Raw genomic sequence first — 27,123 nt, forward strand, 5'->3', positions numbered from 1 at the left:
TTCCTTCCTTTATATTTTCTAACTACTGGAAATTTCCTTTTGGTATTAAGTGAATATGACCCAACTCTATGTGCCATTATTATCTGTGCATGACCTAAAGTTGGCCAACACAAGCAATCTTTATGAATTGGCAGATGTTTCATAAAGACAATAGTAAGATGCCCTTCAAGAACCTGTAAACAAGGAAAGAGATTGCCTCTTGAGGATCATCACGCTGGAACATTACAAAATCATGATATAATTAACCATTTCACATCTGAACTTTAATTAAGGTTAACTTTGGTATAATCTCAAGAAGGCAGGACTAGAATGCACTTACAACCTGAAACTGGACTAACTGTATTGTGTAAGTCTGCAGTCACACTGCTGATGAGAAGGAAGATAGATGGTTAATGGGAATAAAAGAAAGGGATGCCCGGAGAGCAGAGTGTATTGAGCTTTAAAAGATCCGCAAAGACAATTATTGCACAGAATTTGGACACAAACAAATCTAAAAGTGTACAAAATGTAAATCTAGGTTACTTCTTAAATCAGTTACATAGTCACAAATCTCCAACACTTGCCTTACGAATGAAAAAGACATCAAATGCACAGTGGGAGCATAACAGGCTTATAAATTTAGCCCAATGGAACTAAAACATTATAAAACCTTTTAAGTTAGAAAAATGGTTTTATTCTTCTTTAGTTCTTTTTTATATCTTATCTTCTACTAAAGATATTGTTTCTTTTCAATCTCTAATTACTCAATTAGCATTTAAAAGTTATTTTGGGAACAACTGCACTTTCTCTAAGGGGAATCAGGATAAGGAAACTATGCGAGTTAATCAATGTCACCACTCCATTATTTATTTCCTACTAAAAAGGAAAATAATCACACCCTCCTGCTTGTGCGTGTACACACACATGCACGTACACGCACACACGTACACACACACACAAACACAAAATTACAACTGGCTGCCTATGCTATTTAATTTAATGCCTGTGGTCATTTAAATCACCATCTACCAGACTGTCCAAGTGAGAAACCTTGGAATCATTCATGCCTCTCCCTTTCCTCCCCTCCATCATGCCTTAGCACACACCTCTCATGTCTGTTTCTTCCTCTCGCCCTGCTTCATTAGGACCTAGGCCCCACAGCATTCTTGCCTGGACTAACAGTCCCCAAATACAGACCTCTGCCTCTAGCTTTTCCTATTTCCACTCCATTTTGCACACAGTTCACTGGTTGATATTTTTAGAATCCCAAGTGATCTTCCTAAAAGGGAGACGTGATCACACCACTCCCCAGTTTAAAAGTCCCAATGGACTATCCACTCCTTACAGAAAAAAAAGCCTAAACTGTTACCATGATACTACTTTTTACAGTGATACCAGCTATCTCGCCAGCCTCATTTCCACCTAATCTATGACTCTAAGGTCTAGCCACACTGGACTTGCTACACCTGTCCTACTGACACTCTTGTCTTACCTGCTCTCTTCTTGTCTCCCTGGCTCTTTCCTCCTCATTTCTTAAGTGCGAGGTCATATTCACCTCCTTTCTATAACTTTCTCAATCTCCCAAGAAGAATTAGTATCTTTCTTGTGTTAGCATATCTACATGTATACTTAATGTCTGTATGTGGCATAAAGTACACTTAGTCAATTGTTTCCTGACCCTTCCACCTCACTGTGAGTTCTTAGAGGGCTGGGACCAATTTCACCGCCTTTGTATCTTAAGACGTTGGTATGCTTCCTGGCATTAGCAGGCCCTCTAATAGTTTAATTGATGGAGACAAGACAGTCTTTACTGTTATCAAGGTCCCCACTGGCATCCCATGGCCAAGTCCAAAAGTCAACTCTGAATATCCATTTTAGTTAACCTACTGTAGCATCCTACATAGCTAATCTTGAAAAACTTTCTTAGTTTCCAGAGCACCATACCCTTCTAGTTTTTCTCCTAAGGCACCAGCCACTTCTCAGATTCCTTTGCTAGTTTGTCCTCCTCCCCCAGATCTTTAAACAGTGGAGTGTCCTAGAGTTCAGTCCTTGGACTTCTCCCACTCACAATCTACTCCCTAGATGGATTTTCTCTCCCAGTTTAAATATCAGCCACATGCCAAGGGCTCAAAATGTACATGCTAGCCCTGACCTCTCTCTTACCTGTAGTGCATTTAACATACCTGAAAACTGAACTCAAATGTGTCCCTCCTAAAAGTCTTATCTATCTACAGTAATGGCACTTCCATTCTCCAGAAGTTAGGTGTCATCATTGACTCCTCTCACAGTCATATCCCACTTCCAATCCATCAACAGATCTGACAGGTCTACCTTCAAAACAGATCCAGCATCTGATCCTGTTTCACTACTTCTTCCGCTAACACTTTGGTACAAGCCCCCTCATCTCTCTCAGTAGCCAAAATAATTCTCTTTTACCTAATTTCAGCTCTTCTGCTTAAAGCTCTTTAATAGCTTCCTGTGTTACTCAGAGTAAAATCAGCCTTATGAGATTTAGGCTCCGGCTACCTCTTTGGTTTTATCTATCACCAACCCTCTTCTATGCTTCATTCTAATTATACTCACCTCTGTGCTGTTCCTGGAATAGGCCAAGCATGGTCCCAACCTCAGGGTCTTTGCATTCCTTGTTCCCTCCACCTGAAACACTTCTCCCCAAAATATTCCCTCTCTATTAGAAAAGAAGTTGCACATGAGTAGGGAGTTTTGTCTGATTGCTGTCTCCCCACCAAAATTGTATCCTCAATTCCCAGACAGGATATGGCATCATATATAAAGTGTTCCATAAACAGGCACTAAATAAATGTTTCTTAAATAAATGAATTCTCATTCAGGTGGCTCACTCCTCTATTTCTTCCTTCGGGGATCTACTTCAATGTTACCTTCCCAGAAAGGCCTTGTGTGATCCCCTAAACAAACTAATACCCTTTTTCTCCTCTTTCTACCCTTTCCTAGTTCTATGTAATTCCTGACACAATCTGACATTAAACTGGATATTCATTTATTCCTTATGTGCCTCTTCTACCAGAAAGCCCATCCATTGGTCTTCCACAAAGTATCCCAGCACTCACCTGTTTGCTGACTGACTTAATAATAAAGATACCTATCCAACTATCATGTATCCCTTGAGCCTTACACTGTCCTCACGTAGCTCCTTGCCTTCCATATACTTCCAATACCTCCTATAATATTCTGTATTTTCTTCTTAGGTCAGAGTTGTGAATATCCATCTCAGAACAAGTCAAGAGATGGTGAGGAGAACTGAAACACTGAAACAAGAAAAACTAATAAAGAAACTGGGCGAAGAGATCACTCACTTAGGCAAGATAGCTAACTAAGCTAGCCGAAGTGGCCCCAATGGGGTAGAAATAGATAACAGAATAGTTCCAGAGAGGGAGAAATGGCTGCATCACAACAAAGCACTTTCTATCAAGCAGAAGTCTACAGCAAGAAGGGTGATGAGTTCCCTATGGAAAGAGGTTCAGTCAGGAGCTGACAGTTACTCGGAATGTATAAAAGCTGTAAGACTGAATGAGCACAGGTAAGCTTCTTTCTATGTTTATATGAGTAGAAACTTGGGAGTATTAGACTCCATAAGTATATTCGAAGCATCAAACACACCCTGTTTCAAAATATTTTGCAATAAACTGACAAAAACAGACATGAACTTTGCCAATATTGTAAAATCTCAAACTCAAAAGAGCTCCAGGAAAACCATAAATACCACACATTTGTAACAGCAGAGTTACTTCTGAATTTCATTCTTTTATGATAAGTTATCACCATATATATAACATATATTTAAAAACTAAAGGTTTCTGTGAATGTAGATATTAACTAGTTAATTTAGGATAGAAAAGGGAGGTGGTGCTGGAAGGCAAAGAGAGGTTATATCTGTAGCCTGAGAGAAATGCAGTTGATCTCTGGGTATGATGGGAAAGGCCACAAGCACTCACCTACTACCTCCTCGACCTACTCCTTACCTACCTCCAATTCAAATGTGTTGAACTCCCTCTGTACTCACAGAGCTCTTTCACAAAAACATTCCCGCAGAGATCACTGGCATTGCTGTCCCCACTTCAAAGAGTTTGCATTAGGATGCCATTCCTTGTTCCTAGTCAACACTGGTATTTTAGGCATAAAAATTATGGTAATTATCTGCTTAAAGGCTAATGTTCTGTGTTTATATTCAGGAAAACACCCATGAAGAGAGCAAGAGAATAACAACAATGTCAAGTTGATATAAATAAATGGTATGTGCTTATTGCAACTGTCAATGGAAAAGCTCCAAAACTGGATCAGTGCTTCAGATTACACCACTACAATACGGAAAAGATATAAAACCCTTTGAAGACTTTGAGGAATAAAGCCTTAATCAAAATCTTTAGTTTCACAGTGAAAGTCACAATGTTTAACCTTTCCTGCCACTAATAATTACGACTACAAAGAGAAGTCGTTTTTATGGAATTTTCTGGACCGATTTAAAATACATTTTTATTATCAAAGCACAGGTATCAAAGCACAAAGGTTTGATAGTCAAATATCTTAAAGCAAACAATTTAACATCACCAGATAACTAAAAATTCACAGTTCTGGTACCAGTGTGATCTATACTAGCTTCCTTTTCTTGTCTTCCCCTTGTAGACTCCTTTTCTTGAAAGTCTATTTGATGTGTCAAGTTGTCTTATATTTACATTGAATTTATACAATAAATGCTTTAAGGTGGCATTTTTAAGACCATAATGATTCCAAGTTGCCTTTTACAGCTTAAAGAGAAGGAAAACTTAGAAGATATATATGGAGAAAATGGAAAAATTACCAGAAATGTGCTCATTAAAATTTTAACTAACACATAGGGGAAATACAGGAAAAAAAATACAACTTCCATCTAGTGGTTCCAGATTGATTAGGCTATAAATTATTTTAATAGCCAAAGAATGTATTGAATAGCAAGAAACCAATTAATGTTCTCTGCCAATGTAGATGCAAATTAATGAAGTGAAGAAAAAGTAATATACCAGCATATGAAAACCTGAGATCAAGGTCTAGAAAATGACAAATATATTTTCTAAAATAATAAACCAATTCTTATCAGTATGAATAATAATTTAACATGTAAAACACTGGAAACCAACAGAAAATTCGGGAAAAACTTCTGTATTACTGGAGGAGGAGTAAGGACCCTGGAGAGGCCCTGTCAAAAAACAGTCAGCACTACTTACAAACTGAAGAAGCAATGACTACTCACATGGTCTTCTGAGCCAAGATGCTATCTGATTTAAGAGATGGCAAGGGTAAGGACTTAAAGAAAAGATATCTTTAAAAGATGAAGTGCCAAAGAAAAAAGCAGGCACATCTATCTAACCATTTACTAGGGAGGGGGCATGTGGTTTTTGAAAATACATTTCTAAAGTTGACTACCAGTTCTGGAAAAAATTTATCCAATGAACACAGAACTGGTCAGACATGCTACAGATACATTGTTATCAATAGATGGGTGGCAGCTTGTCTCAAAGAATAGCTAGTTCGGTCCCACTGTTTACTCGATAATACTTCATTACACACCATAAGGCAAAATCTGAAGCATCAAATCCACTCTTTAAGACTAAAAATTGGAACTGCAGTTTGACAATCATAAACTAGTAACTAACAGGACAGAGATGTCAGAACAAATGACTCTAGTGGTAAATTTTGACCTGTCAAGCTTTTTTTCAAAAAACTGTATTATTATTATTATTATTATTATTATTATTATTATTATTATTTTACTAGGAAAATAATAATAGGAATCCATCACTACAACTGTCATGAAGCCCAGACTGGATTAAGAGCAATGAGTTCTAGAGGTAACTGCACCCCACTCTGGACTTTCTGGTTATGACTATTCAGTTCATCAATTTCAAGGCTTTCAACCAGAAACAAGAAAAACTTTAGCTGTGGACTAAGATCTGGAAAACAAGATCTGATTGATGGTCAAGGTTGTACTAAGTGTCAAACCAAGAGAAGCAAAACTGAAACACAGATACCTTCTAATGGGGTTGGAAGCCAATGGATTTTGTAAAACCAAAACAAAAAAATAAATAAATGGCTGGGTCAAATAAGGAGCCTGGACTCTGAAAATGAAGATCAGGATTAAATGGATAACAAAGCCAAGAACAAAAGCCAGATTAAGCCAGGAGACAAGAAACTCATGGACTGGAGTTTATTCACTTATTCTATGAACATTTACTGAAAAAGTGTATAGTTTGCAGAGCTAAGTGTTATGAAAATATATATGTGCTGAGCAAGAAGATCTCCAAATTATAAGGGAGATGGATATAGGTGATTTCCTCTGTGTAAACAGTGCTCATCTGAGATATGAGCACATACCTCTCTCGTTTTATTCACATCTCTGCTCAAAGATCACCATTCTTACCACTGTGCTTCATTTTCTTCTTAGCATTTCTCAGTATCTGATACTATATTACATATTTGTTTATCTGTCTGCCTCAATAAAACATAAGTTCCCAGACAGAAGTACCTCTACTGTGCAGTGATGAATATCTAGCACTACAACCATGCCCAACAAATAATAATTACAATGAGTATTTCCTAAAAGAATGAATGATTACATTGCTTTACTAAAAACTTCAATAGCAGAAGTATGTACATAGCACAGAGCTTATGAGAAAAGAGGAAAATGACTGCTTGTTTGGGTAGGTGAAGAAATAAAGAAAAATCAGAGGATCCTGAGATTAATGTAGATGCAGAGAAATGTGGCGAACAACAAAAATCTCTGGCTACAGTGACCCATCACAAGAAAAAAAAATTGTTATTTTAAATGCCGAGGTTACTTTAAACACTACAAATGCTCAGCCCTATATTGCTGCCTAATCTATTTTCTTAAGATACACATTACATCAAGTGACCCAACAGTCAAGAATCCAGACCCCATACTGCATAGCCAACTACACCCAAGCCTCTTCCTTGAATTTCAAGTGGCTCTAAATACTCCCTGCAACACAACTCTTCAGTATATATCAGTATCCCAATCACAAAGATGGCCAAACTTTGGGCCAGGCTTGCTCCCACCTCGAGGCCTGTTCTCAGCTTCTGAACCTTATTTGGAATGCCATTCTTTCTTTTTTCCCACTAACCCCTTGCCTGCTCTTCAAAGACTAGAACTCTCACTTCTTCCTTTAGCCATTCTCTGAAATCAAGTTTCCACATAAAACTTTCCTCCCTTTGGACCTGTACTGGATATATAGCCAATATTATACTCTTTCATGAGGATCAGTTTTCTCTTTCCAATCAGACTATAAGAAACCTCTATTTACTTCCTACAAGCATGTAGAGCAATACTGAGGACTCAGGCACTCAATATATATACAGACACACATTTATATGTAGTTGATTGGATGGTTAATTTTTATTTAATATAACCCCAAAGAATTAATTCCAAATGATTACTCACCATATCGATAAGGCTTTCTTGTATTCTGTTAAGAGTTGTTCTTAGTCTACTACTACTAAGGCCTAGTCCTGTTGATTCCAGCTGAAAAAGAAAAAGAAAGGCATATGCTACCATCACTTCGGAGATAATCTTTCATATGTTATACCTTCATATTAACTCAAGTTAAGTATCCATTGAGTTTTCATTCAGACACTTAGTCTTCGGAAGGTCTCCAAACTACATTTAAAAATTTCAAAACATCAAGTCAAACCTTAGCCCTTAAGGGAACAAGAGAACTATTTCACACATTTGCATTTACAGGTCACACTAGCATCTGTCAATCTCATAAATTAATTAGGAGAGAGCTCACCAGTATCTTTTTCCCATAAGTTATTATTTTTAGTTATAAAACTTATGATTTCTGATACTTAAAGATAGTGTACTGCATCATACTTATGTATAAGCATAATAATGTAGACTGTTTTAAATTTATTTTTCTAACACAAATTAGAGACAGCCCAAATCCTCAAAAATGAAGAAAACTTTTTATTAGCCTCAGTAAACATTTCACAGTATAGAATTCGCTTTACTACATCAAAGTCAAAGCACATATAAATACCCCAAGAACATAAATGAGAAGAGACAGTTGACTGTTAAATCATGAAAAGCCAGGTAGTTGCGTCCTTGGGTGATGATTCAATTGATGAATATAAATTTAATTTAGAGGTAATCATAGATATATATAGACCTCTAGAAAGATGTTAAAATGTTCTGTATGAGCCCAAAATTTTAAAGTATTAATAGTAAACTATAAAATATATCATCTCACTAATTCATTTATATATATGTTTGTGTATACATACACACACATACATACACATACACAACATATTGTTCCTCATCCTTACATATCTGAGATAGGATGAAAACAAGTAATTACTTACACAACATGTGACAGAAATCCTAAAGCTAAAATAGTTGTGTGATGGCATGGTACAGTAAAACATGAAAACATGAACTCATTTTATGTGGTAATTTCAAAATACATTTTACTTTCACTACATTTTATAAACTTTATTATTTCATTTTCCCTCTTTTTTCACTAGAGTATTATTTTTATATAGTCAAATTCAGCCATCGCAAGTATAGTTTGATGAATTTTGGTAGTTGTATAGTCTTATACTAATACCACAATCAACAGATAGAATTTTCCTCACCTTGAAAAATGCCCTTATGCCCTTTGCACTTGATTTCCTCTCTCCAATCTTACCCTCTGATCTATCACTACAGTTTTGCCTTTTTAAAAATTTTGTATAAATAGAATCATACATGTGTAGTCTTTTGTGTTTGACTTTCTTGTCTTTAGCATGCTTTTGAAATTCATCCATGTTATAAGCCTATTAGTAATTCATGCTCTTTTATTGCTTAATAGTGTTCCAAAATATGGATATATCACAGTGTGTTTACTTATTCACCAGGTGACGTACATTTGGGTTTCAGTTTGAATAATGTCACTATGAACATTCACATATATATCCTTGAGAAGACATATATTTTCTATTCTTTTGGGTAAATATCTACCAGTGGAATTTCTGATTCATATAATAAGCATAGTTTTAGCTTTATAAGGTACTGCCATACTGTATTCTAGTGGCTGTATTATTCTTCATTTCTACAAGCAATGTATGTAAATTCTAGTTATTCCATTTATGGTCTGAATGTTTGTTGTCCCCTCAGAATTCATATGGTAAAGCTCTAACCTCTAATGAGATGCTATCTGGAGATGGGAGAGGTAATTAGGGTTAGATGAGGTCATGAGAGTGGGGCCCTCATGAGAGGTTTGGTGCCCTTGTAAGAAAAGACACAGTGCATAATTTATGCTTCTTTTTCTACTTTCTTAAGGTGGAAGCTTATCATTACTTGAGTCTTTCTTCTTTTCTATTACAGGCATTTAATTTTTTTTTTTTCAACATTTATTTATTTTTGGGACAGAGAGAGACAGAGCATGAACGGGGGAGGGGCAGAGAGAGAGGGAGACACACAGAATCAGAAACAGGCTCCAGGCTCTGAGCCGTCAGCCCAGAGCCCGACGCGGGGCTCGAACTCACGGACCGCGAGACCGTGACCTGGCTGAAGTCGGACGCTTAACCGACTGCGCCACCCAGGGGCCCCTCTATTACAGGCATTTAAAACTAGACACTTCCCTTAAGTACTGATTTAGCTGTATTGCACAGCTTGATATGTTGTGCTTTCACTATTATTCACTTTTAAGTATTTTCTAACTTCTCATGATTTTTTTTCTTTAAGCCAACTTTTATTTAGAAGTGTGTTAATCTCCAAATGCTTAGATTTTTTTCCCAGTTATCTTATGGTTATTGGTTTCTAATTTAATTACATTGTCATCAGAGAACATATTCTGTATGATTTCAATCTTTTAACTTGATTAGAATATACTTAATGGTCTCTCTCTCTCTCTCTCTCTAGATACACACACACACACACACACACACACATATTATACACACACACATGCATATATATATCCTCACTTTGCGTATTTTTTACATTTAAAGTGTTTCTTTTGTTTTGTTTTAATCCATTCTGACAATCTCTACCTTTTGAGTGTTTAGTCCATTAACATTTAACGTGATTATTGATCGGATCTAAATCTACCATTCATTATATGTTATATCTTTTTTTGTTCCTTGGTTCCTCCTTTCCTGTCTCTTCTGATTATATGAATTTTATATTTTAGAATTCTAGTTTAAGGGGTGCCTGGGTGGCTTAGTTGGTTAAGTGTCCGACTCTTGGTTTCAGCTCAGGTCACAGTCTCACGGTTTGTGAGTTCAAGTCCCATGCAGACTCTGAGCTAAAAGTACAGAGCCTCCTTGGGATTTTCTCTCTCTCTCTCTCTCTCTCTCTGCCCTTCCCCTGCGCTTGCTCTCTCTTTCTCAAAATAAATAAATAAAAACTTAAAAAAGAAAAAAGAAGGGGTGACTGGTGGCTCAGTCAGTTAAGCGTCCAACTTCGGCTCAGGTCATGATCTCACAGTTTGTGAGTTCGAGCCCCACATCGATCTCTGCGCTGACACTTCGGAGCCTGGAACCTGCTTTAGATTCTCTGTCTCCCTCTCTCTCTGCCACTCCCCCACTCGTGCTCTGTTTCTCTCTCTCAAAAATAAATAAACATTAAAAAACAGTTTTTTAAAAAAAGGAATTCTAATTTAATTTTCCTTTTGGTAAAGAGTTAATCTGCAATATTATTTTTCATTGTCCTGTGAATTATAATATACATTCTTATATTACACAATCCATTTACTGTTTAACATAATATACAGAAATCTTGCCATCTTATAGATCCATATCCCCCCACGTATCTTGTGGTAGTTGTTACATGTAATATATTTACATATATTATGAACTCTAGAAAATAATGTTATGATTTCACTTTTAAACAGATACATGGTTTATAAAGAAATTAAAAGGAAAAAGAAAAAAATAATCTTTTGCATTTCCCCAAGTAGTTTCCATAACCAATGCTCTTTATTCTTTCCTCAGGATCTAAGTTTTCTGGTATCATTTTCCTTTAGCCTGAAAAAAATTCATTCAGCATTTCAGTATTACATGTCTGTTGGTGACAAATTCTTAGGTTTTTTTTTTCTTTTTATCTAAAAACAACTTAATTTCACATTCATTCTTGATATGGTGTTTTTGCTAGATATAAAATTCTGAATGGACATTCTTTTCCTCTCTTTCAGTACCTTAAAGATGTATTACTCTCTCCTACAGCCTCCACAATTTCTCATGAGAAGTCAGCTGATTCAGATCATTGGTCCCTTTATGTAATAAGTCTATTGTCATTTTCAGAGACTGCTTCACCATGAGGTACCCTGCTGTATGTTCCTTTGTTCTTATTCTGCTTGCTGTTCATTTAGTAACTTGTATCTGCAAATTTTTGGTCAAAGTTTCCTCAAATATTTTTTGTACCTCATTCTCTCTCTCTTGTCTCCATCTGGTATTCCAATTACATGTATGTTTGATCATTTGACTTAACATGTCCCTAAGGCTTTGATCATTTTGTTTTCCAATCTTCCAATTTATCTTCAAGTTTTACATATTCTTTCCTCTATCATGTCCATTTAGCTGTAAAGTACATTCAGTAATTTTTTTTAATTGCTAAAATTGCATTTTTCAGTTCTAGGATTTCCCTTTGACTTTTTATTACTGTTTCTACTAGAACTTCCTACTTCTCTACTGAGATGTTCATACATTTAAAACATCTTTCTACTTTATTCAAGATAGTTCTAATAGTCCACTTAAAATATTATCCTTTAGTTCCAACATCTTAAGGGATCAAACTAAATTGACTTTCATTTTACTTAAGGATGTACTCTGCTTTTTTTTACTTCTATGTATGTTGGGTGAAGTTAGACTGCATCATCAATTTAATTCTGGAGATTTGGGATTCTATTATTTTTTTCCACTGGGTACTGTTTCCTTTGTTTGCATTATGTAATTTTCTTGGCTGAGCTTGTACTACAAACTGTCTCTTATGCAACAACTTCACTCTCTGTTCAGATCTTTTTTCTTTGGCTGTAGTTAATCTGTTTCATATATACATGGTTATGGGTTAATCAAAGATGGAGGTAAAAAAGCTTGGGAATCCCCTCCCTGGCCCTTTTTCTTCTGAACTTCCCCCCTACTATTTTCATTGTTCTCAATTTCCTGGCTTCAATTTTCTGGTTCCCCAATCCATAAAGACAAAGTTTTCCTATGCTTGCCTCTACCTTTGTGCTGAGTGAACTGTACTTAATCCCAGGCTCAAAGACCATGGAGATGGAATTTATTTTTTTACACCTCCCCTTTCCCCAATCTACACACTAGCACGAACTCCCCCACCCAGAGTCTATATGCTTCGTTCATTCTCCAGTATCTTCAGATAGTTGTCTTTTGTATAACATTCAGGTTTTGTAATTGTTTTCTACAGGCAGTATCATCCCGTTAGACTGTAGTCCTACATATCCAGAAGTGGAAGTTAATTTGTTCATAAAAAAATTAAAAACTGAATCACAGACACTCTATTAAAGAAGTTTCATTAATGAAAGGTAACTTTAAATGATGCTCACAAACTGTTTTCAAGTAACAACACTCATCAGATTAACTTGGATAAGAAATAATTAGGACATCAATCCATGTGTCCTAAGAATCCACTATGTGCTACTTTGTTAAGGTAAGCTACAGAATGGTCTTCATGAGAGGCTATGAACAGGAAAAACCACAGAAAACATAACTCAAGAGGTGACCAATGGAAGGCTGGGGCAAGGCAAGATAAAGCAACACTACAAGTAACATTATTATAATAGAACCAAATGGATTAGATATATAATACAGTATGGTGTTGTAGGCTATAAACAGTTCAATGAAGAGCAAGAGCTTCTGGAGGAGTTAGTTTAAAGAGGAAGAATCCCTTAGCCTGCTGCATACACTATGGCCTCCCAGCCAATGACTTTCTAGAAACCCTGGGAAACAGATTCTTCCATATGCAGCACCCATCTGAATTCACTCATACAAGTATCTTTCTTCTCTGGGAGAAAAGTAGGAGCAACTATGTACCACTGTGCTCTTCCTATTCTACCCATTACCTAATTACCCCTCCCCTCCTACCACATAAGACTCAATAGCTAACAGGGCAACTTGGAGTATATGTATACACACATATACATACATACATACATATTTGAATACTGAAATTTCTAGGATTTCTAAAAGACTTAAAAGCTTATTTTCTTAGGAAATTAAAAGTTTACCTCTTCAATCTTATATACTTGCATATGCTTATTTATGCTATTTATTTAGATTGTCTTGTTCCAAAAGGAATTTAAAGTAGCTAATTAAGACGAATATAATCTTGCAAGGTAAAAAACAAAAACAAAAACAAACTTTAAATGTATGTAAAATTAAGCTAAGTAAAATATGGGTAGAAGGATGAAGTGTTTCTTTTTACAAATTTGTAAAACCCTTTATAGATTGTCTTTGTTTTGCTTTAAACAGTGTTTCCTTCATTTTTGCAGAATCAAAAACAGCAGAATCTAAATTATATTCTATTTGAAGATGTGCTGTTTTCAATATTGACATGGTCGAATAAAGCTAGTATTACTAAGCATACTCTAACAAAAGAAGTCTTTCTTAAAAAGTACAAGTAAGAGGCAGAGTAAATGCTATATTCATTCAGACATATTCACTCATATGCACATTTTGTATAGGTTCATATAATACAAAATGTTTCTAATATGATATATGGGTAGACACCCAGGTTAAAGACAGAAATGCTTATCACTGACAGCTAATTACCTGAATACAGTGAAATGTCTGTTACTGAGTCTTACAGGATTGAAAATGCTTTTAATACAAGTTATAAGGTTAATGTGTTCTTTAAAACATACTCTATTTTAAATAACATATGCAGCATATCTTATAATAAATACCTAACTATACTTTGCTAACTTTCTCAGGTCCTAGTGAACCCTACTGTAAACAAATCTGTGCCAGTATTTAATCAGTATTATAATCAGCTAGAAAGTCATGTCCAAAAGTATTAGTTCCCAAAAGTTTCCAAAGGACCCTATATTAACACATCTTATCAATAATGTGGTCCAGAACTGTTCTACCCAATATGATAGTCACTAGCTACCTGTGGCTATTTATATTTAGCAATAAATTAGCTAAAATTAAATACAATTAAAAATTCAGTTCCTCAGTCATACTAATTACATTTCAAGTGCTCAAAGGTCACATGTGGCTAGTGACTACCATATGAGTGCAAATTTAGAGCATTTCCATTACTTTAAACTTCTCTTGGATAGTGCTGCTGGTCTGCAGGTTTGGCCCAGGAGACACAGTAAGGCTCATCTAGAAGACTGAAAGATTCTGACAATTAGCTAAAACCCCAGAATGTCTTTCTTCTTTAATATTTATGTATTGAGTTTCCAAATTCAAAGAATTAATATTTAATAGCAACAAATTCTGTAGCAATAATCTGTCTGTGATTATTGGTATTCTTTCTAAAAGATATATTAGACAATTAAGAACATAGGAAATTCAGATCCCATATTAAAAGATAAATTCACATGTTTTTAAAAAGATACAAAATATACGAAAAGTTAGTATTATGATATATTCATAGGGCCCAGCAGTATACTTTTACACAGAAATCTATTGACTATCTAGGTGAACCACATAATAATTACCAAATATCATATAAGGTACCTGTCTAATACCATGTTGTTTTCTTTAGGAGTAGAAAAAGACAAATGCAATAAGAGCTTGTGGAAACACAAAAAGGAGGTACAGGAAATGATTCTGTGGCAGACAGAAGGTTCAGTTCAAAGGTTTTCAATTATTTTAATAAATGCTTGCCATTATCTTCTGACTGTAGGCGTGCCTGCTAAGATTTGTAAGCCAATATTAAAAATGTCTCATTTACTATGTAGTAATTACACACTGAGCCATATTTAAACAAGGCAACCCACACATTTTTCATTGCCAAAATGCATCAAGGTTAAAAACAGATGCTGCACTTTTTCTGCCAAAATTTGAATAACATAAAATATGTGTATCATATCAGAGCTTAAGATTAATATATAAATAAGGTAATTAAGCAGACAAAAAGGTGACATCAAAAATTCTGTTAGATTTTCGATGGATAATTTTAAAAATAATATTATTTGTATATTTCATACAAAGAGAATGAAAAATTTTACATTTTAAAAATAAATGAATTTTTAAAGAAACAGACTTTCCCACCAAAGGTGACTTACTGAATCATTTCGACCAAAAAAGGTATATATTGCATACAAGTAATAATCAAATAGCTGAGACATGAAATGGATAACATCAAAGGCAATTGGCTTAAGAATGTTCATCATCTGCATATATTTACCTGAAAAAAATCAAAATTAGAAAAAAATTAAAATCTGTTAAGTCTATCATTATAGAGACACTATATCAAATGTATTTTTTAATGAAATATTACATTCCTAGTCCCATTAGCCATTTTCAAGTACTCAATAGTCATTTGTGGCTAGTGGTTATTGTACTGGACAGCACAGATACAGAACAGTTACAGCATCTTGGAAAGTACTACTGGAGAGCACTGACATAAATAATACCTACAAAAATATTTTTATACTAATATATTTTACTGTTTGTCAAATATTCATGGAACATCTATACTCTTTTATAAATAACACAGCACACACTATAGTTCCACATTCTTGGATTCCATTTGAAATAATTTCTTCCAATAAAATAAAATAAATTAAAAAAAATTTTTTTTAATAAATTAAATAAAATAATTTCTTCAAAAATGTTTAGGCATAATAATACCAAAGACAATGTACTTGAAAAAAAGCTTTTCCTTTTTCACAAGCTTATATACACAGAGCAAAAGTAAAAAAGCAAGAAGAAAAAGGACACATAGAAGGCACATCCTATTCCCTTGAACCCTAGCCCTGTGAAATCTTGTGTCAGAGGCCAAGAACATTTCTTTATCACTACATCACTCAAGAGCTCAACACTCTCAAAGTGCCAAAAAAATGTCCTATTCGTTCCTTCCTTTGGGAGATGCCAATATTATGTTCTCTTCTCCCTAAACATATGACACAGTTACAGAAAAAAATATTTAAAAACTCAAATCTCAAAAAAAAGTAAAATGAAAAAAATAAAACCTCAAATCTCTACATTTATAAACTTGTTAATGTATTTGAAGGGTGCACGGGAGATGGGCTGAATCAAGTAATAAATAATAACAAGTCCCTAATTGTGTTTCTTTTTTATGGGGAATAATAGGGAAAGAAGCACATCTATTAAAAAATGCTCTTCTGCAGAAGATGTTAAAACAGGCCATTTGCTTAATTTCCAAATGAGCAAATAATTCAGGTGCTCACTCTACTTAATGTAACTGCTATAAATTTTAAATTGGTACTATTGAAGACACCATGACTCAAGAGAAAACACATTAACTGCAGTAGAAAAAAATTTACTCTAATGGAAATATCTACTATGGAAACCATTTCTTTATTATTTAAGAACTCAGTACAGCTGCTTTAATTTACATACGAAATGATTCTAAACAATACTCAGATGGTCAGGAAAAGAAACACACACACACACACACACACACACACACACACACCAAAAAGTAAAAACCATTCAACTCAGATTCTATTCTTATTCTTATTTGTAAGTCTTTTGTTTTAGAATCATGATTTGTAATTATTTCACACAGACTTTTTTAAAAAAATCACAATGGAAAAATATTTGAAAATTATGCTCCTAGAACTTTCTAGATCACTATGCAGGTATTTCATCAATTACAAACATGTAGGTTTTAAACTGCAACTATTTACACAAAAAATGTGACACTGAAAACAATTTTAAAATATCATGTTTTAATTGATATCTGTTTTGAGATATCAATTAGAGAGAGAGATAATAAGAGATGATAAGTAAAATGAAGTAGAATGCAAATATCTGGGTTAATATATATCCAGAACACAAAGCTCCTCTCCATTACTAGTAAGATTAACCATTGTTTATATAATTAATCTTAAGGAAGAATATATAAATGAATTATTAATAGGTAAAGCTATTTTAAATGTTGCATTCAAAAGAAAAAAAAACTAGATAAAAACCCACCACTCTCAAAAAAATGTTTAAATATATTTATATTCATTCATTCAATTCATTCAACAAACAATTTCTGAAGGCTTATTATGTCCTTGGCTTTGTGTTAAGACACAAGGTGTTAGAGTCCCTGCTCTCATACCTTAAATGGTCAGATGAGGGAGGCGGCCATTGATATGCAGGCTGCCAGCATATTAAAACATAAGAATAAGAATAAGAATAAGAATAAGAATAAGAATAAGAATAAGAATAAGAATAAGAATAAGAATAAGAATAAGAATAAGAATAAGAGCTCTGTTCCAGTTCGTGAGGGCACAGTAGGCTTTTGGAGGCTGGAGGAGGCCTATGTACCTTCTCAGAATTACTGAATTAAAAGAATTTTACAGTAGTTTAAGCCTGTATCTATGAAGAGAAAGGGATGAGGAGGGAAAGGCGAGTAGGTATGATCACCAGAAAATGAGAAATCTCGAAAAATTTCTACACCAAGCAATTTCTAAATTGGTAAACCTTTGTGATAAAGGACCAAAGAGTACATAGTTTTAGGCTTTGCATGCCATACAGTCTATGTTGCAACTACTCAGCTCTGCTGGTCTCTGTTTCAACTACTCAACTCTGCCTTTGTAGCACAAAAACAGCCATAGACAATATGTAAACAAATGAGCATGGGTGTATTCCAATAAAACTTTATTTACAAAAACAGGTAGCCTAACTCACTTGACCTGCATGTTATAGTGTCCCAACCCCTGTCTGGATGACACATAAGAGACAGGAGAGTTTGACGGAATAATACAAAGAAATCCATAAACCACAAGACGACCATGAAGGAGATAAAAGCTATTCTGTAGGATGGTGACTGCTTAGACTTGGTGGGCAGTGCAAGAGGGCAGGAGCCAGAAATAGAGCTGAGAAAGGATGGATTCATTAAGGGTCCATTACCCTTAAATTACCATTCAGCACGTCTTCCTCTATCACTATCCCTCACCAACAATAGAGTAGAGGCTACCAGAATATTCCCAAGGAAAAAACAAAAGAAAACAAAAACTCTTAGGATTTCTCTCAAAAAGAAGTAAATAAATGACATGAACAAACCAAACAAAAAAACTGAGCAAAATTAAAAAAAAATAATAAATTAGAAAGGCAAAGGCTTCTAGTGTGCATGTTAGCACCACAGATTAAAATCTACCTAATTCTAAAAATTGGGGGATCTGTCCCCATAAAGTAAAGATTGCTAGTAAATCCACCCAGCCTTGCCCGGTTCTATAGGAAGTTCCCAGTCAGGATCCCTACTGAGGAGAAAGGGGCAGGAAGAGCATAGCTCTCATTACTCAGCAAGGGACACCCACAGCAGCTATGCAGGCCTTCTATTTTGGATTTGAAGAGGTCATCAAAAATCACCAGTCCCAGAGAGTAAAAGTAAAAAGAAATGCTGATCCCAGAGAAAACAGTAAGTCAAGCTAAAGAAATGTAACAATTATATAAACCTTATAACAGAAGAATATGGGGGGTGGGGGGAAAGAATACACAAGGGCTCTTTTTTTTTTTTTTAAATTTTTTTTTTCAACGTTTTTATTTATTTTTGCGACAGAGAGAGACAGAGCATGAACGGGGGAGGGGCAGAGAGAGAGGGAGACACAGAATCGGAAACAGGCTCCAGGCTCTGAGCCATCAGCCCAGAGCCGGACGCGGGGCTCGAACTCACGGACCGCGAGATCGTGACCTGGCTGAAGTCGGACGCTTAACCGACTGCGCCACCCAGGCGCCCCACACAAGGGCTCTTAAAGAATTTAAGTGATTTTAAAATTAAAAATGAAAGAAAAAAATGGAAAAATGGAAGTCTTCTAGAAGATCGAGAAAATACAGGAGACATAAAGGGGCCATTCTAAAAGACCAACACTTAAGCAATGAGAAATCAAAGAAAGAGAGGGTAGAGAAAATGGGGAAGTGGAAATCATCAAATAAATAGTAGCATTAGTCACAGCTGAGGAGCATAAGAACTTTCAGATTGAAAAGGGTCACGAACTACCCAACACACTTAATGAAAAATAACTCACACCTAAACACATCAGCAGAGATTTCTGAAACATCAAGGAAAAAAAAAATACTAAAAGCTTTCAGAGAGAGAGAGAGAGAGAGAGAAAGAAGAGAGAGAAAAGAAATTCAACTACAGTAAAATGAGAACACTACAGGTTTCAACTTTCTGAGGAAAAATAATTCTTAATCTGTAATTCTATTATGCACAGCTGAATTGTCATTCCGTGAAAGGGCAGAATAAAGACATTCAAAATGACAAGAATTCAAAACATTTACCTCTCATTACTCTTTCCTGGGAAATTGCAACTAGAAGACAAACAAAAACAGACCAAGAAATTGCCTCCAGGCTGGTGGTAGGGAGGCCTGGGGTGGGAGACTGCTGTTTCCTCACAATCTCTTCTTTACTATTTACTGCCTTACAGTGAGAATACTACCTTAATAAAAGGGTAAAAGCAAGGCTCTGAAGTTAGCCGGCCTCGTTTAAAAATGTGGTCGGTCAGTGAATGGAGATGTGGTTCAGATGCACTCCACCTTCTCTTCCTTCCCTTCTAGAACTCCCTTCAGAGGACATGAGAGTGGAGTGCACAACAGCATGCTTTGGAAACATGGAGGAAGGTTACTTAATACACAGCCCAGATGGATGCAGGACTGGCTGATGCCTCAGGAGGGAGGACCTCAGGCCCCATGTGAGGAGGGTTCCTGGCTTTGTGAGAGAAAGAATTCAAGAGCAAGCCACTTAGAGGAAGGGACAAGGATTTATTAAATATAAAAGTAAGCAAGGAACTACTTCACAAAGTAGCAGTCTCTCCTCCCAGGTGAGAAAGAGGACCCCGCCCCCCTCCTTTGCCTCTAAGGAAAGGTTTTATAAGTTTTATTTAAATTAGCTAACCATATAGGGAGGGGTTTAGTCTTTAACTTAGGTTTTATCATTCACATTGGGCAGTTTTTCCATTGTTTTAGGGTTATGGAATTACCCACAGGAAGCAATTTTAAGAAAGTCCAGCCTGTGTAGCTTTTTACTGCTGGAGAGAGTGAGGCTTATGGTTTTCCATGAGTCTGATCTTGTGACTCTTTTTATGACCTGCTGCTTTTAGGTTAAGGGTCAGTCTAAAATCAAAATGGCTATACTTCGGTCAACTTGTCTCCCTAGCCTCCCTTCCCTCCTGCCTCAAGATGACTAAGAAAAGCATCTCTTCCCAAATGATCACCTGCAAGAAGTTCTTATTCCTGTTTCCAGTCTATATTATAACCTCTGTGAACTTCGTCCAGGTGTAAGAATCAACATTCCTGATTTCCTTTACCAGTTGTGAAGCATGAAAAGAACTTACTGGCTCTAGGAACAGACAATCTGGGCTCTACTAGTTAGCAGCTATGTGACATTAGGCAAGTTATTTACCTCTGGGCTTTAATTATTTGGTGTATAAAAGGGGTATTGTAAAGAATTCATGAGAAAATGTGTGTAAAGTGTTTACATGGCCTATAACAAGGGAGCAAGAAATCTTAGCTACTGCTATCATTTTAAAATAATTATAGTTATGACGAATGCAGGAAGGGGCAAGTACAGAGTGCTAGGTAAAGAAACTTAGGGGCGCCTGGGTGGCTCAGCTGGTTAAGCAACTGACTTCAGCTCAGGTCATGATCTCAGAGTTCCTGGGTTCGAGCCCTGTATGGAGCTCTGTGCTGACAGCTCAAAGCCTGAAGCCTGCTTCGGATTCTGTGTCTCCCAATCTTTATGCCCTTCCCTCCTCACGCTCTGTCTTTCTCTCTCTCTCTCTCTCTCTCTCAAAAATAAATACACATGAAAAAAAAAAAAAAAGAAACAAAGAAAAGAAACCTAACCTCATGAGGAAACGCAAAAGAAAGAGCATCGTTTACATTATCATCCTAAAATCTAGACTGTGGGTCCTGCATACTCATGGAGAGGAGACACGGAGGGACTGGCAAAGAAACCAACCAAGGAACAAGATGGAGGAGAACTATACCACCAAGAGGAACAGTGGGCCTGCCTTACCCAGCTCATCAGCACAGAGAACAAATATTTTAAAATATTTCACATAAATAACAGAGCAATTACCACATGAAAGCTGGCCCAGGGAAATTCATTTTGAGAGCCACACTTTTACACAGAGGAACAAATTCAAGGGTACAGAGAAGGTGCTGTGTGTGTGTTCCTCCACTGTTGATTAACACAAAAGAGGAGGAGAAAGTGTTGCTCCAATATTCAAGATTTTAAAAATCAAGGTTTGTCAGTTCAGTATACTGGGCACCTACAAAAGCACTGGCTGAATGCTCTATATGCTGCAAAGATGACTCTGACCGTTCTCATCTGTAGGGGCTGACAAATTGATGGGGAGGAGCAAGAACAGAATCTGAGCTGGAAGGATGTTAGCTATTCTTATCACAGCGCACTAAGTTGAAACACCATTAATGGATATAAATAGCACATAAAGGCAAGCTGGAAATGCTATAAATGAGCCATAAAGGAAAGGAAAAGTTAGTTCAGCTCATAAAATTTAGAAAAACACATTGAACAATGAACTGAAGACCACAGTCTATTACCTAAGTCTTTAACTACCAGCTTTTATTCTATCATTTCATTGTTATTTATTTTTATTCTGTTTTTTGAATATTCTATTTCAGCCTCCCAAATCTCCTATATGATTTTCTTGCACATTTTGCTGAAGGATGACACTTCTTGGGTCATCCTCTCAAAATATCATGTTGTATATAGAGCTATCAGCTCAGAAAGTGTTTTAAAACTGTTTAAAAGTATTTCATATAAATAACAAAATGTAAGTATCTTGTAGAGAAACAAAAATATTGGAATGTAATCTAAATTAAATAATGACATATTTTTTTCCTTAAACATTACATATCAAAATATTAAAGTTTCTGAGATAACTTTATTCTGGTTTCATGTTAAGTCTGGATACATGACGTGCTGGTGTGTTATGATTTTCAGCTGCTAAAGTAATGTAATAAATAATTTTATCCTAAGGTCTGTAGTTTTGATAAGCATGGATTTTGGCAACCTGACTTCTGCCCCTCTCAAACCTATCATACCTGCTCAAGTGAGAGCTGCCTCCAGGAGAAGAAAATCTTGAATAGGAAGCCTATCTCAGTGATGAGACACATTCCTTAAAATTTCTCTACCTCTGCAAGAAATTGTCAGGTTAACAGAATTTTCTCTTTACTCAAGCAAGCATTCTGATTAGTTCTCTGCACTTGTGAAAGGCTCCCTGGGCTTTTCTAACAGATTTAGGTACCACCTAGGGCTGGGAAACCCCATTAACACTTTTTTGTTTAATCTCTCCTAATTACCTGCCAAATAAATACTACTTGAAAAGGACATTTTGAATATGCCTTTAATGTTCTAAAATGTGCCTCCCAACTATTGAATAATTAGTTCCTTCATCTTCCCAGGCACCCAAAATTAATCAACCTTATTTACACAACTGTACTTCTGGCTTTGTAAGAAGAGACATTACCTTTGCGGGTTTATTATCTTCAAGCACCTCTATAGCATTTACTGGTTGGAGACCCCTTAGTGAGTGGTTCTCTTAAAGTTGTATTTTATGAATATGTACAAACTGAAGATAAAGACATCCCAGGGAGAGAAAGCGGTAGGCATAAAAATCTACAGGAGGGAATAATGGAAGCACCTAATCCCAGCCCTAAATGGGAAGATGTGAGAGTTAAAATAGCATACTAGGCATTGTTTACTAATTGAAATTCTAGTAAAAGATCTGGTGGTGGTGAAGGCTGCAATTACAATCGTCAGATTCTCTTCACTGAGTAAGGTTTTATTCAGGACTGTCTGCTTTATAGGGTTGACATACCAAAAGCTCGTTAGAACACAACTTTTCCCCCATTTCTTAAATCCACTATTAGAAAACAATGTCCACTATGTCAATCAGTAATCCTTCTATAAGAATTTGTTGTTACTGACTTCTGAATTTAGCACCAATAGCACATTTCTATCCATTTCTTACATAATGAGAATAGCAGAATGCAGTTTTTTCATTTCCTTATGTCTGCTAAGAAGTGAAGATTTGCATCTGTTGTCTGCATTAAACTGAATGAAACATGATTTGCCCCCCTCCTCAATTTTGTTTCAGCCTTATATTTGATTTAGTTCTACTAAATGTATGTCTTTTAGAGTAAAAGTAGTTGATAACCTCTAGTTCTTTTTGAACTAGGTGAGGTTAAAAATATAAACTATCACTAAATGGGATTGATTGTATTATTTTCCCCATTTATCCCAACCCACTCCCCTTCCCTGTAAGAAGATTATGCATCCTCCTCTACTGTAGGAGAGTATTCATACTCTAAAGAGTATGAATCTTAACCTGAATACAAATCTTAACCTGTAGTGCCTTCCTGGGCGCAAGTGTACCTCTCTCTCCAATAGTCAAGCCTGACTTACCATGGCCAGTGACATATGTCACAGGAAGTCAGTGTACCACATCAGGGTGGAAGCCTTAAGGGTCATAACATGGACTGACTCCTGCTCTTTTCCCCATGTTCCAAATTGGTACTATTCTTTCAGCGTGAATCTCAGAATGACACATGAAACAGATCAAAGGTGATCAGGAGCCAATACAGTACATCATGTAAACTTTTGTGGCTGAAAGCCACTGATGTGTTAGGGTGATTTGTTCCTTCAACACAACCAGGCAAAAGATGACTTCATTAAACTACATCTCTCAAGCAGTGTGTTCAGACACCAGAAACTACAGTGAGTCCAGAAAGCTGAGGAGGATGACAAGGATTTTGGAATATTTGTCAGTGGGAACCACATAAGGGAAATGAGCACACTGACCCCAAAGAAAGAACTGGTGGAGCATACAGAAAGGAAGGACAGTATAACTACCACCCAGACCTGAAAAGTGATCACAGGGAAGAATAGGAGAAAAAAGTATAGACTTACTCTTTTTACTTTTAAAGGCGTAACTAAGACCAACAGATAAAAGTACAGAGAAAAAGAAATTGATTTATCACAAGGAAGAGATTTCTACCAATTAAATCAGTCTAATAGTTGAATGAGTAGTCTCGCAAAAATAAGACGTACAGTCACTCACTGTGAGACATGAAACAAAAGCTAGGTGACCACCACAAATTAGGGGCATTAAAGAAAGAAATCCTAGTTTTATAGGAATTTATACCAGATGACCTCTCAGAACCCTTCCAGTTCTGGTTCTATAAATTCTAGACAGGAACTCATAATGCTATGTTCAGTTAGCTCTCTTGGATAAAGAAGAAAGGCTAATTTCCCTGGCAATAATCAGCCAAAAAAACACTTTAGAATATGGTCATTTTTTGGTGTGTCATAAAAATATACAAATTTTTCTTTTCCTCTCAATTCATTATTACTTTTCCACTATTTTTCCTAAAGGAAATGGGACTTCTAAGAAACATTTTGTCTACTTTGCCCTATTCACTAATGAAATTTAGAAATTATCTTCAAGAATACAGACTATTTTATCAGAGTCAAGAGTAATCAAACTAGGCAGCAGGATATTATCATCTCCATATAGAATACAGAGGTTTTTTGTTGTTGTTCTAGAACACCATTAAAATTCCTGACTGGTATAGATGACTTAATTAATTTGAGAAGACATCTCTATAACTTATATGCCAAATGTACAGACTTACTTGTGAGACATAAAGGTTAGGATGGCATATAAAATGTTGAAATTTTGAATGTTAAAAATTCCACATCATCTTCAAACCTAAATATTTTAAATGGCATTTCTTCACATTATTTGCTTTCTACAAAATCATCAATAAAGGTCTTATCTGTAATAAGAATAACTCTTTCTATGGTGTGAACATTTAGCTCTTATGTCTGAAAATGCCAGAGAATCACTATCCACTCTGCCTGTCTGACAGGAAGATTGTGAAGATCAATGAACTAAGCATGACATAGTATAAATGTGAAATGGGTACTATCATCATCCTACACACACCTCTAATTCACATAGAGAATTTTTCATTACATACCAAATAACTGGAATATTTTAGAAAAAGTAGAAGACACAAATACCAAGTAGTTAACTGAAAAAGAAAAACTGACATTAATATTAGTATTATACTATTTGAAACAATTATGATGAGAAAGCATTGACCTCTAACAGTCTTAAAACCTTCCTTGTGGTAAGCATTGGAGTGTACAATGAAAACCCCAATAAAAGTAACAAAAGTAGACTAATTTAACTAACAATGTTTTTTTTAAAAGGTGTAGCTACTTACCAACAAGTCTTATTACATTCAGTGTTGTATTTGTTAAGATGGGTGCATTCACTTTATTTAGACTGTAATCTGATTTCTTCCTGCTTTTTAAAGTTTCCCTAGAAACGCTTAATATGGAAAAACAAAACAGAGTTGCAATTAGGGTTGTCATCTAGTAAATCAGTAAGTTATTGAGATTAGGATCTATCCTCCATTTTTAATTAGTTATGAAAAATGTTACCATGTATCAGGTAGGGATATAAAGATTATCTCCTGTCCTTAGAAAGTTTACAGTCTAGAGGAGAAGAGTAATTCATAAACAGAGAACTAAAGTACTATACTCTATTTCTTTGATTCAAAGACATTAATTAACAACTTTAAAAAAAGCTATGTTACTTTAAAAAATAGATGTTTCAGGGAAATTCTGTATCAAATGTACCAAACATCCTGATTTCAGACTTATAAATATGAAAACATAGAATCTAAACCTAATATCTAAAACATAAGGTATAATGACAGAGTCTGGGGTTAGGTATGACACTAGGTTCAAAGAAAAAGTAGAACTTATGTGATAAGTACAGGAAAAAAGGGGGACACAGAGGTAAAAGAAGAGAGTGTGCTCAGAGAAGCATAAAGAGCTCGCAATGCCAGCATGGAGAATGCGTGGGCTGAGGGAAAAGTGATAAGAAGAAAGGTAAAAGCCAGGTCACTGAAGGCAATCACATCTAAAGAGTATGAATCTTAACCTGAATACAAATCTTAAGCAGAAAAATGACATGATCAAATTTTTAGATTAAGAAAAAAAAATCTACATTTGTATCCAAGAATGGATTAGGAGGGGGTAAAACTAGACACAGGTAGCCAAGGTAAGAGGGCTGATCCAATGATCTGGCACAGAGATGATTTCTGCATGAATTTCGGTGATATCAGTGAAATACAAGACATTTTGATAAATTCTAGAGACACTTTGAGGTTGGAATCGATAGTAATTGATTGAATGCAGGTTGTAGTTCACATTATTCATACTTCTTAGTGGTAAGTTAGGTGGGTAACTGCATAACCCTACAAAAAAATGCAAGTATATACACACATATACTGGCAGACACTATCTTACATGTTCATTTCAATTAGGGCTTTCCTTTTAGCCAAAATATACCCGAAATATCCAGTGAAGAAGTTCAACAACACAGTTCTACTTGGTTCATAACAGATCACAGATGGGAGATATTTAAACATCATATATATGTGGAAAAAAATGGAAACAATTTTTGACATTAAAATATCCATTACCACACAAGTAGATCATTTTTGAGGAGAGAAATTATATTGATTAGGGTTTCAAATTAAATAGGTACTAACTAGGTACTTTGGGGGTAAAAAGTAGGGCAGAATGTACTTAAATCTATCATTAAGAATAAAGTATATTTGCAGTCACTAAATGTCTGATGTTCAGTCATGAAATTAACTCACTCACATCTAAGAATCAGCCCATTTAAGTGGGAGAAGGTGACAAAAAATTCTTATGTAATTATCATAGTTTTTGAACAGGACAGTTTATCATAGAAACAAAACAATGAAGGAACCTTAACAGAAGGCCCAAATATATTTGTAAATGTAATTGACATCGGAAAAATGAGTGGAGACTCTCTGCATTTACTAGATTGAGGCAGAAACTCCACATACAGAACAAATGACTACTTTCCTCCTTGAGGTTTTTTTTTTCCTTTTTTTTAATGTTTATTTTTGAGAGAG

The 27,123-nt window shown here is 35.5% G+C and overlaps 1 protein-coding gene across 3 annotated transcripts in view; it reads right to left on the minus strand.

Annotated features, from left to right (window-relative positions):
• VPS50 (VPS50 subunit of EARP/GARPII complex) overlaps positions 1-27,123 on the minus strand; it is a 133,062-nt gene that overhangs the window by 12,033 nt on the left and 93,906 nt on the right. For all 3 annotated transcript variants that reach the window (XM_086696181.1, XM_025929639.2, XM_086696174.1), the window contains 3 exons: positions 25,393-25,499; positions 15,243-15,364; positions 7,448-7,528 (listed from right to left, as the gene is read on the minus strand). In XM_086696181.1, coding sequence (XP_086552307.1) covers positions 7,448-7,528; positions 15,243-15,364; positions 25,393-25,499 — 310 coding nt within the window. The remainder of the gene's footprint in view (positions 1-7,447; positions 7,529-15,242; positions 15,365-25,392; positions 25,500-27,123) is intronic.

Source organism: Puma concolor, chromosome A2 (genome assembly GCF_028749965.1).
Source record: "Puma concolor isolate L17-30 chromosome A2, mPumCon1.1.hap2, whole genome shotgun sequence".
Taxonomy (NCBI): domain Eukaryota; kingdom Metazoa; phylum Chordata; class Mammalia; order Carnivora; family Felidae; genus Puma; species Puma concolor.